This window comes from Marmota flaviventris, chromosome 3 (assembly GCF_047511675.1).
Source record: "Marmota flaviventris isolate mMarFla1 chromosome 3, mMarFla1.hap1, whole genome shotgun sequence".
In the NCBI taxonomy this organism is placed as follows: Eukaryota; Metazoa; Chordata; class Mammalia; order Rodentia; family Sciuridae; genus Marmota; species Marmota flaviventris.
This window is the reverse complement of record NC_092500.1, coordinates 61,803,591-61,824,985: the sequence shown is the minus strand read 5'-3', so window position 1 is coordinate 61,824,985 and position 21,395 is coordinate 61,803,591. Positions and strand designations below refer to the sequence as shown.

Here is a 21,395-nt window from a genome sequence, read left to right as displayed (position 1 = left end):
GCTTTTAGCCCCTTTATTAAATATAAGAAAGTTGTAATTTTGTGGATTGGTCTCTGTGTCCTCTATTCTGTACCATTGGTCCACCTGCCTGTTTTGGTACCAGTACCATGCTGTTTTTGTTACTATTCCTCTGTAGTACAGTTTGAAATCTGGTATCGCTATACCTCCCGATTCACACTTCCTGCTTAGAATTGCTTTTGCTATTCTGGGTCTTTTGTTTTTCCATATGAATTTCATGATAGCTTTATCTATTTCTACAAGAAATTCCATTGGGATTTTGATTGGCATTGCGTTGAACCTGTAGAAACTTTGGGTAATATCGCCATTTTGATGATGTTGGTTCTGCCTATCCATGAACAGGGTACATTTTTCCATCTTCTAAGATCTTCTTCTATCTCTCTCTTTAGGGTTCTGTAGTTTTCATTGTATAAATCTTTCACCTCTTTTGTTAGGTTGATTCCCAAGTATTTTATTTTTTTTGAGGATATTGTGAATGGGGTGGTTTTCCTCATTTCCATTTCAGAGATTTTGTTGCTGATATACAGGAATGCTTTTGATTTATGCGGGTTGATTTTATATCCTGCCACTTTGCTGAATTCATTTATTAGTTCTAGTAGTTTCTTTGTGGACCCTTTTGGGTCTGTTAAATATATTATCATGTCATCCGCAAATAGTGATATTTTAAGTTCTTCTTTTCCTATTTTTATGCCTTTAATTTCTTTTGTCTGTCTAATTGCTCTGGCCAGTGTTTCGAGAACTATGTTGAACAGAAGTGGTGAGAGAGGGCATCCCTGTCTTGTTCCAGATTTTAGAGGGAATGAATTCAATTTTTCTCTTTTCAGAATGATACTAGCCTGAGGCTTAGCATAGATTGCTTTTACAATATTGAGGTATGTTCCTGTTATCCCTAGTTTTTCTAGAGTTTTGAACATAAAGGGATGCTATACTTTGTCGAATGCTTTTTCTGCATCTATCAAGACAATCATATGGTTCTTATCTTTAAGTCTATTGATGTGGTGAATAACATTTATTGATTTCCGTATATTGAACCAACCTTGCATCCCAGGGATGAATCCTACTTGATCATGGTGCACAATTTTTTTGATATGCTTTTGTATTCGATTTGCCAGGATTTTATTGAGAATTTTTGCATCTATGTTCATTAGAGATATTGGTCTGTAGTTTTCTTTCTTAGAAGTGTCTTTGTCTGGTTTCGGGATCAGGGTGATGTTGGCCTCATAGAATGAATTTGGAAGAGCTCCGTCTTTTTCTATTTCTTGAAATAGCTTGAAAAGTATTGGTATTAATTCTTCTTTGAAGGTTTTGTAAAACTCCACTGTATACCCATCCGGTCCAGGGATTTTCTTGGTTGGTAGTCTTTTGATGGCTTCTTCTATTTCTTCCTTTGTTATTGGTCTGTTTAAATTGTGTGTGTCTTCCTGACTCAATCTGGGCAGATCATATGACTTAAGAAATTTATCGATATCTTCACTGTCTTCTATTTTATTAAAATATAGGGTTTCAAAATACTTTCTAATTATCTTCTGTATTTCCGTAGTGTCTGTTGTGATATTGCCTTTTTCATCCCGTATGTTAGTAATTTGAGTTTTCTCTCTTCTTCTCTTCATTAGCATGGCTAAGGGTCTGTCGATCTTATTTATTTTTTCAAAGAACCAACTTTTAGTTTTATCAATTTTTTCAATGTTTTTTTTTTGTTTCAAGAGCTGTAGATGTCTGCTTAGTGGATGACTGTCTCTGAGTTCAATCGTTGGTACCCCCCAAATAAGAAAAAATAATCATCCCAATAGAAAGGTAGACAGTATGAATAAGAAAGGGAACAAACCATCTAAACAGCCCACAACAGTTCAATAATTAATCTCATTGACACTTGAGTGGAGGAAACATCAGAGAAATAATTTAGAAAGTTTATAGCTAAAATGTTTGATGAGGTTAAAGTAGATGTAAGAAATGAACTCAGAGATAAAAATATGGGAAGTGAAATATTATTTTTTTAAAAAAGAGAGACTGTTATAAGAACCAAATGAATATCTTAGAAACAAAAGACTCAAAAAATCAAATTAAATACTCAATCAACTGTAAACATTTTAATAGGAGCTATTAGATTAATTGTATAATTTTTGCATTGGGTACTGTTAATATTGATCTCCCCCTTAAAGGCAAGGTACAGGAAACATTCAGGAATACTATAAGTCTACAAGGTAGAATCTGTACTGCCTCAGATCCATAGTGTTAGATGTGAAAAAACACAAACAGTATGGGAAAACAAGGAAACAAAGCACCCCAAACAAGCCAAGATGCTCTAATACTAAAATCCATTGACAGAGTGAAATCAGAAAGAAAATATATGAAGTGAAAGACCACTTCAATAAAAACACATACATTCTGGCAAACAACAACAACAACAAAAACAAAAACAAGCAGAAGTTCTCAAAATGCAGAATCAATAAACCCAATAAAAAATTCAATAGAAAGCATCACCAATAGACTAGACCACTTGGAAAACAGAACGTCAGACAATGAAAATAAAATATGTAATCTTGAAATAAATTTGACCATGTAGAGAAAATGGTAAGAAACCATAAATAGAACTTCCAAGAATTATGAGATAACATGAAAAGATCAAATTCAAGATTTATCATGATAGATGAAGGAGTGGCGATTCAAACCAAAGGAAAGCATTATGTTTTCAATGAAATAATATCAGAAAAATTTCCAAAACCTAAAGAATGAAATGGAAAATCAATTACAAGAGGCTTATAGGGGACCAAATATGAAAAATCACAACACACCCACACCAAAGCACATTGTAATGAGAATGACTAACATACAGAAATAGGACAGAATCTTAAAGGTGTTGAGAGAAAAATATCGCATTACATAGAGGGGGAAACTAATTCAGATCTCAGCTGATTTCTCAACCCAGACTCTCATAGCTAGGAGGTCCTGGAATAGAATATTTCAAGCACTCAAAGAAAATGCATGCCAACAAAGAATCCCATATCCAGCAAAATTAGGCTTCATATTTGAAGATGAAATAAAAACCTTTCACAATAAAAAATAAAATTAAAAGAATTCACCACTAGAAAGCCTGCACTATAGAAAATTCTCAACAAAATATTCCATGAGAATGAAGTGAAAAAAAAATGTGAAAACAAACAAAGGGAGAAAGTACACTAAAGGAACATTCAATGGAGAAACTAAGTCAAATTAAAAACTAGAAATAAACCCAAATGACCAGGAATACAAATCACATCTCAATAATAACCTTGAATGTTAAAGGCCTAAATTTATCAATGAAAAGACATACACTGGCAGATTGGATTAAAAAAATAAAGCCCCAGCAATATGCTGTCTCCAAGAGACACCTCATAGGCAAAGACATCCACAGACTACAGGTGAAAGGATGAGGAAAAATATATATATTATTCACATGGACTGCGTATACAAGCAGGGTTTTCCATCCTCATAGCAGATACAGTGGACTTCAAACCAAAGTTAATCAGAACGGACAAAGAAAGACAGTTCACACTGTTTAAGGGAATTATACATCACAAAGGCATAACAATCATAAATATTTATGTCCCAAGCAATGGAGAATCTATGTATATCAAACAAACCCTTCTCAATTTCAAGAATCAAATAGACATGATAATAGTGGGTGACTTTAACACACCTCTCTCACTACTGGACAGATCTTCTAAACAAAAACTAAACAAAGAAATAATAGAACTAAACAATACAAATAATAAAAATTAAGACTTAATGGAGTTATATGAAATATTTCATTCATTAATGAGCAAATACACTTTCTTCTCAGCAGTACACAAAGCATTGTCTAAAATAGACCATATCTTAGGCCACAAAACGTCTTTTAAGAAATAAAAAAAAAAAATGGAGGTAAAGCCGGGCATTCTATCAGATCATAATGGAATAAAATTAGAAATCCATGAAAAAATGAAAAATAGAAACTAACACCTGGAGACTTAATAATACACTATTGAATGAATGGATAGCAGAAGACATCAAAGATGAAAAAAATACTTAGAGGTAAATGAGAATACCAATAAAACGTCAAAATTTCTGGGACAATCTTAAGGTTATTAAGGGAAAATTCACTGCATTGAGGTCGTTCATCAAAAAAAAAAATCAATTAATAAATGACCTAACATTACATTTCAAAGATCTATAAAAAGAAGAACAGATCAACACCAAAAGCAGTAGAAGACAGGAAATAATTAAAATCTGAGCTGAAATCAATGAGAAACAAAAGAAAAAATTCAAATAAATGACAAAAAACGAGTTGGTTGTTTGAACAAATAATAAAATAGATAAGCCCTTTTCCATGCTAATGAAGAGAAAAGGAAAACTCCAGTTACTAAAATATCTGATGAAAAATAAAATATTACAATGGACACTACAGAAATGCAGAAGATAATTGGAAACTATTTTGAAAATTTTAACTCCAATAAAATAGAAAATCTTGAAGAAATCAACTAATTTCTAGAAACATATGAACTACGCAAACTAATATTGGCTTTTTAAACTTGCATATAATTCATTCAGTAAGAAATTAAATGATACAGCGGATTCACCAAAATTTAATTTTCTTAGTGAAAAAAAATTTATAGCTGAAAATGTTCAAAGGATTCATTAATTATTTATTATTTGAGAAGCCATAACTTCAAAATTATTTAAATCTCCCCTGACATTGTTATCATTTGGATATGAGATGTCCCTCCAAATCCCTGTCTTAATACTGAGATTTTCAAAGATCAAATGATTGGATTATTAGCTGTGGCCTAATCAGTCCTTCCTAGTTTGAATGTACTGGATGGCATTTGTAGGCCATTGGGACATGACTGGAAGAGATAGGTCACTGAGGGCAAGCCCTGGAAATGTTCATCTTCCCAATGCACCCCTCTCCTGCTTCCTAACTCTGCTATGATCTGAGAAGCTTTCCTCCCCTGGGCCCTTCTCCTATGATGTGCTGCTTCACTGTAGGCACAGAGCTGTCGCGACCCCTTGCCCGCAAGGAAGACGCAACTCCGGAATCTTCTCTCAGTAGTTTATTCAGGTCCCTTGATATTTATTATTCTTTCTTCTTCTCTCTCTCCCGGATGCCCTCCCAGCCTTAATAAAGCATCCCAAGCCCCAATGCAAAGTTGCCGTGTGGAACTTTCTCACAGGGTGGTGAAAAATCATGTGCCAACTCTCTCAGATAAGGAGTTGTTTGTCACATACCACAGCGGAGCCAGCGCCATCTCGTAATGGCGACCATAGTCTGCAGAAACGGCAGAAGCGGCTCACCACAGTTCCCCCTTTCTGTTTTATTAAAACAATACAGGCGAGAGTAGAGGTCCTATCCCACTGTGCAGAAGTGGCTGCATAGTATGGCTCAGTCCTAAGGAGGGCCCTTCCCCAGATCCGAGGCCATATCAGCCGACGCCTTTTTTCGTGGGGCGGGGCGTGGACGCGTCTAACCCGCATGCAATAGGACATGCTCTCCTTGAGGTCCACGTCAAGGATCACTCAAGTGCAGTGCCTTGCCTCGCATCCTGTATAGTGACGATGGTGGATGAAGGGGGATAGCTGAGGCTGAACTGTGGCTGTATTAATGACAAACAAGTTGACAGCACCCTGAAAGAAAGGCACGGACTTTAAAGCGATAGTAAAGCACTAGTGTGGAAACCCATCTGCGTGCAATGGCAGCAAGACCAGCAGAGTGCAAGGGCTTTCCAACACTAAGAGAATAACAAGGAAAGTCATGTCGATCCCAGTGCAATGTTATAATAACTTGGGGTGCAACGACCATGACAAAGGTTTACTGTTTAAGATGCGCAAGCCAGACTTGAGGTGAGTTGCCATTTTCTAAAGCTGCAAGAGCTTGTATGATCATAGCCTTTTCTTGTGCATGGCGAGTTTTAAGGCGACAGAGAAACCACAAACAAAGTATAACACTGAAGCAACACATTGCACCAAAAATGCCTACTCCCACCCACTCTTTGAAGAAGGAAAAAGCAGAAGATATCCAATCGGTGAATTGACCCAAAGTCACTGGTTCAACACGGGTACTATTCAAAACAGCAATCTGAGTTAGTTGAGACTGGATCAAGTTTTCTGCTGCCAAGGACCAGGTTCCGGATAGATATTCCCCGATGATGCGGGAGGCATTTCTGGAATCATTAAATCTGACAGAGGTTATACATAAATGTGCACGTTGGTCAACACAACCCAAAAGCACCAAGTCAGCCAATTCTTCTACCTGAGCTTGAAGTAAATCTATCCTTTGGTTGGCAGCTAAAATCCCTGACAAAATATGTTGATTAATTGAATTTTGGGATTCAAGTATGGTGGAAGTTTGTTGAACAACTTGATTAATAGTGGCAGCAGTTTGTACTTGACTGGCCATGGCTACTCCAGCTGTAACTGCTGCAGCAGCAGACACTGCCACAGCTGTCACTATAGCTGCCGTAATTCCAAAATCTCTGCGGACTCTAAGTAGTTCAACAATGGGGAATTTATCTGGGTCCGCAGTGACTGGGATTGGGACAAAGGTTGGAATTTTCATAACCACTGCTACAGTCCAAGAACCATTCCAACACTCAGATAAGAGACAGGTAACACTAGAACAATCCAGCATCCCCGATGAGGTATTATTAGCCAAAAGGAGCAAGAACGGGGATTGGACGCAGACCATTGCAGGAGGCAATGTGGCATTATATAGCAAAGAGTTGAGCGAAACAGATGTGAGCCTATTACCTCGTTCACTTTTCCTAACAGTGCCAGAAACATTAGCCAGCCAGGTTTTGGCTCCTAGCAATTGAGCCAATGCAGAAATATCAGCTGAAGCCCCCTTCTCATTGGAAATCAGCCATTGAAACCAGGACCAACCTACTCCTGTAGAGGAGTTGGCACTATGGTTAAAATTATAAACATACCTCTTAAGAGAGGGGGAAAAGGAGAAACCCTTAGCAACTTGAAGTTTCTCCCAAGAATGATCCTGACAAGGTGTAAATGTTGGGGGGAAACCAAGATTAGGGGTACAGTAAGGAGAGGCCTTGAAATGAGTGGCATTGTAAGTACTATTAGAAGAAGGAGGTACTGGGATTAGTACCTTGGAGATCATAGCCAAGGTAGTTATGTTTAAAGCAGAGCTATTTACAGGGGTCCCTGAACCTGATTGCTTCCCCGAAACTACTTGGCTCAGTACAGCATTAATAATACTCCCTGAGACCTGATTGGACCGCAATGGGTCCTCCCAGTTAGTCAGATTTTTGGTCTTAAGGCTAATGCAATTAGCGTTTCCAAGGCTGAAACAAAAAACTCCTGTGAGATTAACCTGAGATCGATTAAAAATGCTTTCCACGTCCCCTCTAGGAGAGGCACAGGGAGCAGACATCTCACATGAGGTAGAGAAAAGAGTGGGGAGGACACTAGAACTACCATGAACCGGCATCGGCATTGGCCAAGCCCGTGCCACTGCCCACCACTGCATTGGTGTCGTCTGTGCCATCGGCACCAGCACCAGAACCAGAGCACGTAGCAGAGTGAAGATCCTCATCACAGGGTTGCTGTGGTATCTCTTGTTGCTGGTCGGTTGATGTCAAGACTCTTCTTGTCAGGCGTTCAGGGACCCACAACGGCTCCGTGCGATCCTGGGGAAAAACACATACAGATCCTCGTGCCCATGTCAGCACGGGGTCGGGGCCGTTCCATTGGCCTGTAAGAACATCCTTCCACTTAACATAACCAATCACAGAGGGCTGAGGGGACACATGTCTATCAGCCACAGAGCGACCATGAATATCCAAATTTAAAAAATTAATGGTAAAGAGAGCTAAGGACAGGCGTTCTTTAGGAGTGTGTTCAGCTCCTATTCCCCCTTTTTGTTTTTGTAAAGTTTCCTTTAAAGTGCGATGAGCACGCTCAACAATGCCTTGTCCTTGAGGATTGTAAGGCAGACCATGAGTAAGTTGCACTCCCATGGTAGAACAAAAGGATGTAAATTGTCTGCCAGTATAAGCAGGTCCATTATCAGTCTTAAGGGATGCAGGAGCACCCCATGCTGCCCATGCTTCTAGGCAATGAGTGATAACATTACGTGCCTTCTCTCCCGACAAAGTAGAGGCATGAATAACTCCAGAGCACGTATCAACAGAAACATGTACATACTTGAGGTTACCAAAGTCAGGTATGTGCGTCACATCCATTTGCCAGACAACCAATGGTTTTAATCCCCGTGGGTTCACTCCATAAGTAGGGGGATGAAGAAATGTGACACAATGAGGACATTGTAATACTATCTGACGAGCATCCGCTCTTGAAATGGAAAAACGCCTGCGCAGCGTTAAAGCATTAACATGGAAATTTTGGTGAAATAATTTAGCCCCCTCTAAGGAGGAAGCCAAGCATATCAACTGGCCTCTAGTGGCTGAGTCCGCACAGGCATTACCCTGTGATAACGGACCAGGAAGAGAAGTATGAGCCCGTATGTGCATTGGATAAAAAGGAGCAGTGCGGCTACAGATAAGTTGTTGAAGCTGATTAAAGTAAGCAGATACATTATGGGCATTACTAATAGCTCCCACGGCCTCCAGGACTTTGAGTGCTTGTACCACATAAATGGAGTCCGAGATAAGATTAAAAGGAAAAGAACACTGTTTAAAAACCTCAATAACAATTTGTAGTTCAACCCATTGTGGATCACCAGGAGCAAATTGATGCTGAACAGGGGGAGAATCATTAATTACATAAGCTCCCATTCCAGACTTGGAACCATCAGTGAAAATATTAACAGCCCCCGGAATTGGATTGGGTGAAGTTACCTTAGGGAAAATGATGGGATGTTCTTTAACAAAATGGAGTAATGGATGGGAAGGGTAATGATTATCAATATCCCCTTGAAACGAGCAACATAGAATAGCCCAGTTGTCTAGAGTAGCACACAAAACATTAAGTTGAGCCTTAGTATAGGGTATAATAAGAGAAGAAGGTGATTGTCCGAAAAATTGAATGCTTTGGTGAATCCCTTTAAGTGCTAACGCTGCAACAGCATCAGGATAGTATTCTAAAGATTTTCCTGGGGATATATGTGGATGGATCCATAGTAAAGGCCCATCTTGCCACAGTACTCCAGTAGGCTGCCGCATAGTGGCAAGCACACATAACTGGAAAGATTTATCACTTTGGAGCCTGTATAGAGTAGCATGTTGTATGGCTTCTTCTACTGTTATAAGGGCCGCTCTAGCCTCTTTGGTGAGGCTACGAGGAGAAGCAAGATCTGGATCACCCTTAAGGGTAGCATACAAAGGCTGGAGCACACCATTAGGAATATGTAAATATCCCCTTATCCAATTAATATCTCCCAACAGTTTTTGAAAATCATTTAGAGTTTGGAGATCTTGAGTTCTTATGGTGATTTTTTGTGGTTTTAGTTTATCATACCCAATTATTGCTCCCAAATACTCAATAGAATTCCCCGTTTGAACCTTTTCAGGTGCAATATGTAGCCCATATTGAGCTAACAGCTTTACTAAGTCTTTATAGGCCTCATTAACTATCTGCTCTAATTTAGCGGCCAATAACACATCATCCATATAATGAATAATCTTGATGAAGGGATACTTATGTCTAAGAGGTGCGAGTGCCTTCCCCACATACATCTGGCACATCGTGGGACTATTAGCCATTCCCTGTGGCAACACTACCCACTCAAACCTAAGATCTGGCTCCTCGTGGTTACACGAGGGAAGGGTGAAAGCAAAACGTTGTGAGTCTTTAGGATGCAAAGGAATAGAAAAGAAACAGTCTTTAATGTCAATAGCAATAATATGCCAGCCCTGAGGAATAGAGGAGAGCAGAGGTAGCCCTCTTTGAATGGGCCCCATAAGTTGCATTTGAGCATTAACTGCTCGTAAATCATGTAGTAGGCGCCACTTTCCTGATTTTTTCCTAATAACAAATATGGGAGTATTCCATGGAGAAGTAGAAGGTTGGATGTGACCCAAGTTTAGTTGTTCTTTAATTAAATTATGGGCCGCTGCCAATTTAACCGAGGGAAGAGGCCACTGAGGCACCCAAACAGGCTCCTCGGTGAGCCATGTTATGGGTATTTGAGCCCCAGTGGCCCCTAGGAAAAACCCAGACCAAATCTGTTAAGCTTTTGATGACCTTGCACAGGATGCCTACACCCCTGTAGGTGTTTTCCTAGTCCTAGACCTGGCCTATACCCCATATTTTGCATAATCTGTTGAGACACCGGAGAATAGTCATTACTAAGAGTAAACCCCATGTCTTTCATCAGATCACGACCCCATAAAGAGATAGGTAAATCAAGTACATAAGGCTGAAAGGTGCCATTGTGTCCTTCTGGGTCCTTCCAAGATAGATGTCTACAGCTGATTTGAGGGGCCTGGGCATATCCCAAACCTCTTAGTGATTGATCTGAGAGCTGCACCGGCCACCCCTTTGACCAGTCCTTTTGTGCTATTATGCTACGATCTGCTCCAGTATCTAACAATCCCAAAATTGATTTGCCTTCTATGGTTAAGTTTAAAGTAGGACGGTCATTCATATCTAAGGACAAATAAACAGAATTCCCTCCAGTGACTCCAATCTCATCACTTGTCCTTGAAAAGGAATCAGCAGGAAAGTGGGTATGCAGACTGGGTAGAATTAGCAATTGAGCAATCCGGTCTCCTGGGGAAATGGACACAATACCCCTTGGAGCTTCCACCATAACCTTTACTGATCCTACAGTATCAGGACTAATGACTCCAGGAAAGACATGAAGACCTTGTAATATAGAGGATGCACGTCCAATTAGCAAGCCTACAGTGCCAGGTGGTAAAGGTCCTTTGAATTTAGTTTCCACCAATTGGACTCCCATCTTAGGTGTTAGTACGAGTCTGGATGTGGAACAGAGGTCCAATCCCGCGGCACCTGTAGTGGCTCTCCGCGTCTCATGGGATGGCGTAGAGATGGCCATGTCTCGGGTTTGGGTGTGACATTCTCCATTGCCCCATATATTTGTGGGCCCTGAGGTCGGGAGCCCCTTCGGCCGTTTTTTGGCCCAGCTGAAACAGGCTGTCCATAGATGTCCCTCACTGATCTACACTCTTTTGCCCAATGCTTTCCCTTTTTACATTTTGGACACAGCCCCGGTTGACGAAGGCCATTGAAAGGGCCACCGCGAGGGGGTCCAGTAAAATTATCTTTTTTAGGACATTCACGTCTGAAATGACCAGGTTGACCACAATGGAAGCATGTTCCGGCACCAGGACTGCCCCCTTTTGCCATCCGAAGGACAGCAGCTGCAAGACCTGCATTAGTTAAAGGTCCTCCAATCTCTCTACACACTTTCATCCATGCTTCTATGCCCTTATTTTTATAAGGAGTGATTGCTGCTTTACATTCCTTAGTGCACTGCTCAAAAACCAATTGCTTGATAAGGGGCATGGCTCTATCAGGATCCCCAAAAATCTTTCCAGCGGCATCCACCATCCTTGCTACAAAATCTGAAAAGGGTTCTGTAGGGCCTTGTAGAATCTTGGTCAAATTACCAGACACCTCTCCTCTATTTGGAAGCGACTTCCATGCCCGAATGCAAATGTTGTTAATTTGATCATATGCCTCAAGAGGAAATCCTGTCTGTTGATTTGCAAATCTACCCTGCCCTAAGAGCATATCCTTGTCCCAATGGGGATGTCCTGCCGCATGGTTTTGGGCGGCCTGCTCTATTGCGCCCTCTAGCACGAATGCTCTCCAGTCCAGATATTTACCCGGGGAAACGCAAGCCCGAACAAGGCTAGCCCAATCAGAAGGAGTCATACAGTATCTAGATAGATTCTCCACCTGAGTCAGTGTGAAGGCGGCATCCACCCCATAAGTGCGCACAGACTCCGCCAGGGTCTTTACAATTTTAAAATCTAAGGGTTCATGGACTCTTCCCCTGTTGTCATCCTGAAAAACTGGATAAGCAAGACCCATCTCAGCGTGAACAGCCCTCCATGTTTGGGCATGGAAAGCTCTCCCCGTAGTGCCCCCACCATACGGCGGTGGATCCGGGGGATCGTTCTTCCTGAGCCCTTGTTTCTTTTTATTCCCTTCTCCTATAGCTAAACTCCCTAGCTGACAAGACAGCCTCCCGAGCTCTTCCTCCTCATCCTCCTCCTCCTCTGACCCACTTTCGCATGGGGGTGTACGCAGCGTACTGAGATCTGGATACAACCGTCTCCTCCCCCGTGTCATGCTCCGCACACTCCCCTCTTCCCGAGTCACTTGGCTTTCTGCCGTCTCCGACTTTTCCTCATGTAATCGCTCTAAAACCTCCTGTCCTTTAGCAAGTGCTTCCTGGCATCTGCCATCCGTAAGGCAACCACGGACCATTTTCCAAAGGGGTATCACCCCACCCTCTAACATGCCGTGCTCAGATGCAAAATCAAGATCTTTGCCTAATTTATCCCAACTAGGCACAGTAAGGCTGCCCGAAAATGCAAACCACGGTGCAGCGATATCTACCTTTTGTAAAAATCTCTGTAATGTACTATGCTTCACTTCCAGTCCCTTGGAACGTAACAGGCCATCTAGGGCCAGAAGAAGCGGACTTGAAGATGTGGCACCCATGACACAACGACAAAAAAAATACAGACAACAGAAACACACTGACGCAGCAGAAAAAACACAGAAGACGGAAGCGAAAGTAGAAGCGAAAGTACACGGCGCAGCTGCAATAAAATGCAAGGCTTCCTCTTTCATTACAGAAGAGCTGCCCCGCTTTAATCGCGGATCCCACTTACCTGGGACTAACCCCTCTTTAATCGCGGATCCCCCTTACCTGGGGACTGACCCCGCTTTGATCGCGGATCCCCCTTACCTGGGGACTGACCCCGCTTTGATCGCGGATCCCACTTACCTGGGGACTAACCGGTGCACCACCCCTGACTACTGAGAGTTCTGATTTCCCGGGTTTCGGCACCACTTGTCGCGACCCCTTGCCCGCAAGGAAGACGCAACTCCGGAATCTTCTCTCAGTAGTTTATTCAGGTCCCTTGATATTTATTATTCTTTCTTCTTCTCTCTCTCCCGGATGCCCTCCCAGCCTTAATAAAGCATCCCAAGCCCCAATGCAAAGTTGCCGCGTGGAACTTTCTCACAGGGTGGTGAAAAATCATGTGCCAACTCTCTCAGATAAGGAGTTGTTTGTCACATACCACAGCGGAGCCAGCGCCATCTCGTAATGGCGACCATAGTCTGCAGAAACGGCAGAAGCGGCTCACCACACAGAGCAATGGAGTTCTCTGACTCCTCTGAAACCATGAGCCCCAAACAATTCCCTCCTATATTTTGTTCTTTGGTTACAGCAATGAAAAGTTAACTAAAACAGACATGCATCCTTGTGTTTTACAGTGAGTCATCAAAAATAAATTAATCTGATGATATTAATCAACATATTATGTAATAAAGTCTAGCTAAAATTTATCAAGCAAAATGTCTTATGATAGGGACAAAAATGCAAAAGAAAAATAAAAAGGAAATTAAGAAAACATTATTCATCATAAAATTAAAAGAAATAAACCAGGAAGATATTATTTAAGGAGTTGATAGCTTTGTGCATTGAAAACTATAAAACATTGATAAAAAAAATTTAGGAATACATAAGTTTTCCCAATAAGTAAATAAGTAAATGGAACACACCCATGTCCATGGAATAGTTAATTTGTTACTAATAAAATGTCCACGCTAACCCATCATGATTTACAGTCAATGTAAACACTATCAAAATTCCAATTACATTTTTATTGGCAAATTACATTTTTATTGCCTATTGTATCTATTTAGAAGTTCAAATAGGGTTAGTATGGCTGAGAAACTTAATATTTAATTTGGATTAAAATATAAATCAGGGGCTAGGATTGTGGCTCGGCGGTAGAGCACTCACCTAGCACATGGGAGGCCCTGGGTTTAATCCTCAGCACCACATAAAAAATAAGTAAATAAAGTGATTGTGTCCAGTTACAAACAAAAAATAAATACTAAAAATTAAAAAAAAAATATATATATATATAAATAATTCCATATTTATATTTATTGAATATTTAACAGGAACATCAACAATTCACTGTATGGAGCAGCAATGGAAAATCCTAAAGTGATTATATTTATATTCAGTAAATATAAGTATGGCTAATAGCTATTTTATTAGGCAACAGTGTCCTAAGTTGTCTTCTAAACAGCTGGTTAAGAAATATATCATATACAAATGATTTTGTTGGAAAGATGATTGAGGTTGAGTTTAATGACAAGGTTCATCTTTTGTAGGTATACACTTAGATGAACTTGACAAATACATGAAATTATGCAACCACTGCCTAAATGAAAATATGAAATATTTCTGTCACCTGAAAATTTTCTCTCATGATACTTCTCTAACCAATCTATGCTTCAGCCCAGGAAACCACTCACTGATTGTATTTCTGTCTCAATAGTTCAGTCTTTTCAAGAGTTATATAAATGATATTATACAATATTTTTCTATGATTATGAAACCAATTTATATCTGTTTTTTTCAGCCAGTATATAATCATTAAGATTTATTCGTGTTTTGTACATATTGGTATTTCATTGTATGTGTAAATCACTTTGGAATTTTGCATTGTTGCCCAGACAGTGAATTGTTGATATTTCTGTTAAATATTTTATTGGCTTTTTCCTAATCATTTATTATACCCCTCAGGGATACTTTCTGTTCAATTTTGACTTAAACTACTTAAAATACTATTATTGCTAATAATTAGTACTTTTGTAACACTTGTCCCCAGAGAAGAGTTTGTTATTATTTTATTTCAACAGATTCCCTGGAGTTGGAACTAAGTAGAAAATGATGAGACTGCAGCATTTATAAGTATACAGTTGGCTATGTGGTATCTCTTTCTTGGAAAAGTTATTTATGTTTCAACAGTGATTTTATACTTTATTTCCCAGTTTTTATTTTATTTTAAAGAGCATGTATCTAATTGAGGTTTTGAATAATAGTGATCTCAATTATAAAAACAAAATTTCAAAGGTTCATCATATCTGGAATGGAAGCTAAGTGTTTATTAAAATTTTGGACATCCAAGTCCCAAGTTTCAAAATGCATATGAATTTGAGGAAAGGTAGAAATTCTTTACTTTGTCTCCACAAAAATCATGGGTAATAATTCTCCTTATTAATAAAATATTATTTTATAAACAAGTGAAATTGTCACAGAGGAGAATAAATTATAGCTCAAAAAAGGTAAGTTCACTATAATTTTAACTTATTTTCTAAATGAGAAACCAAGGCAAATGAATAAGGAGTAACTCCCAATCCCATATAATAACAAGTAATGTAATGTTTTTTTATTCACATACTGTTGAATCTGTTTCATTTGTTTTGTTTTCTCTGATACTTTTAATGAATATTAGCATGAGTGAAGTGATGTAGAAAAAATACCGACAAATTCTTCCCTAGAATTTGAGATAGCATGGTTCTAGAACAGTCTGTTAGATCCACATGTTTCAGAATTTGTTGGACTAACTTCTAGAAAAGCTTGAAAATCAGAACAGAGAAAACAATGGGAGTTTTTGACACAACAATGATGAAAATATGCCAAAGTTTGTGACCACTTAGTAACTTAAGACTGCAGGTGTTCAGTTTTATTTGAAAATATTAAAACTACTCACTAATATTTATTTTGGGAAATCACATTTTGTATGAAAAGTGCTAGTGTTTTTTCCTCATTAGATTATAAAACAAAAGCAATATTAATACATGGAAGGGAAAGCAATGTTAATAAAACAAAGGCAAAAGAATAAAGACAATGCACAGGAATTTAGTAACCCATTACTTTTAAGAGTTCACAGTAATGCATATAATGAAGCATATGGACTCTTTTAATCTAACAGAGGAATGGTATAATATGGAACTAAATATTATTCCTATATGTAGAAAAGTTAGGAAATAATATTCTCTCCTGCATATTCAATAGTTTTGTAAATAATACGGTGGCAGTAAAACAAAGTTCCAAAATCATATAAATATATAATAATATATGTTTCAAAAAGATCATCTAAAAAAATGACAAAATATTGTATATTAAAATACTTAATTTATGCAATGTTATCATTCTTTGTTTTGTTTGTCATCTATGCTTGTAAACGGATATTTACTTGAATTTAAAAATACAAGAAAATTGATAACAGTGATAGTACTTTGTTAGTACAGAGAATATTTCAAAAAAATTAAGAGTAGAATTTTCAACTATAAGAAATCTATAGTACCTTAGTCACTAACACAGTAATTGTAATATAATCCTGATTTTCAAACATCACTAATACTCATTCTAAAAGAAGAACTTAGAACTACCAGGGTAGTTTGATAAAAAGTACTATAAAATAAATTTTAAATAATTAACACATAATTTATATGTGCAGATAGGAGATTATTTGTAAGTGATAAGCTTAAGTGCATATTAACAAAAATATGTATTATTCAAATTTTGGGGAAAATTAGTTAAAGAAAGAGTAGGGGAAAATTTGAATTAACCTATACCATTTAATTTCATGTCATTTGATATTTTGGGCTAGAAAATAATATTTCAAATGAATAAATTTGAGAAATTATATCCATCTCTGCTTTTGTGTATGTGTGTGTTGTGTGTGTATTCTAATGCACATGTATTTATTTTTTTTTCCTTTTTCTATACAGATTTGATAAGGTTCACAAGAAAGAAATGAAGAACCAGTCAATGGAAATGGACTTCATTCTATTAGGACTGACAGATGATCCACAATTGCAAATTGTGATTTTTCTGTTTCTATTTCTCAATTACTCATTGAGCCTAACAGGGAACTTAATCATTATCCTTCTCACTTTACTGGATCCCCGCCTCAAGACTCCCATGTATTTCTTTCTCCGTAATTTCTCCTTTTTGGAAATCATATTCACAACAGTGTGTATTCCCAGATTCTTGATAACCATTGTGAATGGAGACAAAACCATTTCTTACAATAACTGTGCAGCTCAATTATTTTTTATTCTTTTACTAGGAGTTACAGAGTTTTATCTCTTGACTGCCATGTCCTATGACCGCTATGTCGCCATCTGCAAACCTCTGCATTACCCAGTCATTATGAACAGCAGAGTGTGCTACCTACTGGTGCTCAGCTCCTGGGCAACTGGATTCTTAATCATCTTTCCCCCTTTGGTCATGGGACTCAAGCTGGATTTCTGTGCTTCCAGAATCATTGATCACTTTATGTGTGAAACATCTCCTATCCTACAAATCTCTTGCACAGACACACATGTCCTTGAAATGATGTCTTTAGTCTTAGCTGTGCTGACACTTGCAATCACATTGGTATTAGTGATTCTCTCTTATGCTTGCATTGTTAGGACCATTCTGAAATTCCCTTCTGCACAGCAAAGGACCAAAGCTTTCTCCACCTGTACTTCCCACATGATTGTGGTCTCCATGACATATGGTAGCTGTATCTTTATGTATATAAAGCCATCCGCAAAAGAAAGAGTGACTGTATCCAAAGGTGTAGCTTTGCTGTATACCTCAATTGCCCCTTTACTAAATCCCTTTATCTATACTCTAAGGAACCAGCAGGTGAAAGAAGTCTTCTGGGATATATTACACAAGATTTTGTGTTTTTCAAAGAATAAAACTTAACATGATAAAAATTACAAACGTACTTTTAAAACTGAAAACCAGTTTTATTCATTTGTTATGATCATGTTTTTCTATCTCATAGTTCCATCATGAAGGAGAGTCTCTAGAAAATTCTTAACTCTGTATTCCACTTTTCATTTTATTCCTTCTCACGAAGCATTTCACTCTATGTGGTAACATCCTACAATTTTCAAATCTGAATTGCAATTAACATCTTATAAAATAGTAGGTTACCCCAAACATTACTTTGAACTTTGTATAAGTGTAACTTGATGTATATAATTCACTAATTAATTCAATGTGTATTTATTGAATAGCTATCTTGTTCCAGACATTGAATAAAGTACAATTCTTAGTTTTAATAATTTTTCATTTCCCAAAGGTCACAAACACAGTGTGTAATTAGTGTTATAATAAAGGTCTACAAAAATATTATGGCATAGATAAGACTACTTCTGTGATATTTAAAAGACAAGGAATAACTTTCAGGAGAAAGTAATTATTCTGCTTAAACTAAAAAGTATATGTAAGAAGACTGAGGTGTAATTATGTGCAAATAACATAGGGTTGTTTGATAACTATATGCATTTGTAGACAGTAAGACTAATGTTTTGAATAGGATTTTGAGATATTTAATTTGGTTCAGTAAATGTTTTACCAAACACTCTCTGGGACACTGTATAGAACATGGAAACTTTTCTTGCCTTTGTTTCTCCATATGTAATGTAGGAGAAATGAAAACATTTCTCTCATTCAGTAAATATATGCTATTGGAGCAGTTTACCACTCAGTAAAGGATAACACTTGAGTTTGTGAAGAATTTAAGAATGTGCTACTTGATATGTTGATGCAGGTAGAGACAACAATAATTAAAGAGGTGGAAATATTAAAACATAAAAGGGACTATTAGCCAGAATACTGTTTTGGAATTATACCTAATGAATCAGTAATTTCCAAATATTTTATAGAGACCACCTAGATATATTTAAATGTTAATTCCCTTTTGATTTTCAACTGATGAATAAAAATTGTACATATTCATGGTGTACAGCATGATAGTCAATACATGTACCCATATTGTAATACTCAAATCACGATATTTAATATATCCACGGACCTCATACATTCATCAGTTCTTTATGGTGTATCAAGTCTTTATTCTTCGGGCTTTTTGTTAAAATGTCAGATATAGTCAATATATCCTTTATTTAATAAGCACATCATGTATTTTGAGAACATAGACTTTCTTGACACTTCCAACTAAAGTTATTGAAAGAATATGTAAAATAAAAATTTCAATATGCACTTTTTATTTTAGGGAGTACAGCCTTGGAAATAAAATTGAGCATGGGGTGTTTTAGAATCAGAGGACAATTGAGGAACCATTGTTTTAAACTATTTATAAATTTTGAGATATAGTATATCAATGTGACAGTGGGTCTAGAAATCAAGGAATAGAGTGAGAAGCATATATCTATTTGATTATTTTCATGAACCAAAGTTTAATTAAGTCTTTAATTCTTTTTTCCTAAAAAGACTTAAACTTTTAGTTTGTATGATATTCAATACATGATATTATTGTGAAAAAAATCAAATGGGTATAATTAGATTTAATTCACCATTTTCACTCCCTAAAAATACACATTAAATGATTTTAAGAAAGTTGTTTATTATTATCTAACAAAATGTTTCAGGCACAAATAAATTACCTAAATGAGTAGTTCTCCAAAGAATCAGATCCCTTGATCAAAATAAGGACTCAGGTGGATCAAGATGAAAAAAGATGAAGATATTTTAGGATATTTTACTATGATTTTAATTATATTCTGTTGCCTTTCTGACATGATAAATATTAATCTATAGCTTGGGTTCTATACTTATTTATTTCTAATTTTAGACCTTTAATTCATCCACTTACCCCACAGAAAAATGTTGTAACATTATGTTTTCCCCTCAATTTTCACATCCCTTTCCTTATAGGCTCTCCTCATCCCTCTCTAAAGTCAAGGTTTCCTAGGGTCCTTGTTTACTATAACACCTATAGAAGCAAGACTTTAGAATATTTGCCTAACTTTATATATATTTGTGTTTGTGTGTGTATATATATATATATATATATATATATATATATATGAAAATATATACATATATTTAAATGTTTTCATCTGTAAGTGAACTTCTCATAAAGTACAAAACAACTTTTAGCTAAGCTTTAGGAATCATCTTACAGGTTTTTAATCATAACTAATTGCAAAGATCTAGTTTATTCATTTGGAATATTATATATATATATATATATATATATATATATATATATATATATATATATATATTAATATACATAAAGTAATTCACAGAACTTCCTGTCCTACTGTCTAGACTTTGGAAGTTTTTCTCCACAAGACAGAATACTCACTCTGTTTAGCGTGAATTAATGTGCTAATGTGCTCATATATCAGGTCCTGGGACTTAACTCACTTACATTCCCTGTAACTATGTCAAGTAATATTCTCAGGTAAATCTATTAGGAGAATCATATTCTCCTATCCTTGGTAAACTTACTTCCTATTGTATGTCTTCAGTTAGATCTCCCAAGACTTCCTTCCAAGTGTAAAAGTAGAGTGCATGTGATCTCAGATCAATCATTCCTTGTGCCTCAATCACTTTATTCTAAAGCATACAGCAATTCTAACAATGACTACTTTGTTTTTGAATTATGACAATTTTCATGTGATCTAGAGAAGAGATTTGCCTCCAAATTCTAATTTTATATAAATCCCATTGCTGCTTTCTGAAAGCCCAGTTTACATCTTCATAGTATAAAATGATAATATTTTATTTTCAGTATGAAAATATTCTTTTCCATATTTATCTCTACTCTGAGGTAGCTCATACCCCATGATCTCAGATAACTTTTTTACCCTGTAAGTGGTAACTTGTATTATCAGTACCATCAACATGTCTTCATTTTTTTCACCATTCTCATCTTGTTGACACCATCGTATTTCAAAGATATGTGGATGCATGAACAAAACTGATTTGAGTTTTTATTGACATGTAAATGTTATCATCATTTCTCTTTATTCATTCTCTAAGTTTATGCTTTATGGACAATAGCAGAGAAATCTTCTTGTTTACCATAGTACTTTATTAAGTTATAAATTTCGATCAAAGTCTTTACTGCTAAGTTTTAATCTAATTTTTAGCAAATTATGAAATAATATTTATGATAACAGTAGGCATACATGTGATGGTATTTGATAAATTAATTTTTGTATTTTCTCTCAATTATAGACTCGTAGACTACGCACCTTGAAGAATAGAGAGACATGAATTCAGTAGCAATCTTTTAAAAAATTCTGAGCAAAGTTTTTCTTTTCTAACTAAATATTGGTTTTGAGAAGGAATGGTCATTCTACAATATCATAATTATTGGAAAGGAAATACTTGAATAGATCTGTAGCTCTACCATTAGTGATGTCACAGATTAGTTTTAGATCAGACCTCCTTGTACATGTTTAGATAAAACAGTTACTAGTTGAAAGACAACCAAGAATAGAAGGGTTTTTATAGATGATAACATTATGTAGGTTTGAAAATTCTTTCCATAAGAAATAAAAAATAGTTTGTACAGATTATAGTTGTTTTAAACTTGGAACTATTAACATTTTCAACT

General features: G+C 36.9%; 1 protein-coding gene across 1 annotated transcript; it reads left to right on the top strand.

Moving 5' to 3' along the window:
• Window positions 1-16,771: 16,771 nt before the first annotated feature.
• Window positions 16,772-17,719, top strand: LOC114078819 (olfactory receptor 6C6-like). The gene has a single exon (XM_027919864.3). It carries the CDS (start codon window positions 16,775-16,777, stop codon window positions 17,717-17,719), a length of 945 nt encoding a protein of 314 aa, XP_027775665.3. The 5' UTR covers window positions 16,772-16,774.
• Window positions 17,720-21,395: the final 3,676 nt, after the last annotated feature.

Excerpts from the sequence above, each read along its gene's own strand:
- LOC114078819 (XM_027919864.3), top strand. The coding sequence starts at position 16,775 with ATGAAGAACCAGTCAATGGAAATGGACTTCATTCTATTAGGACTGACA.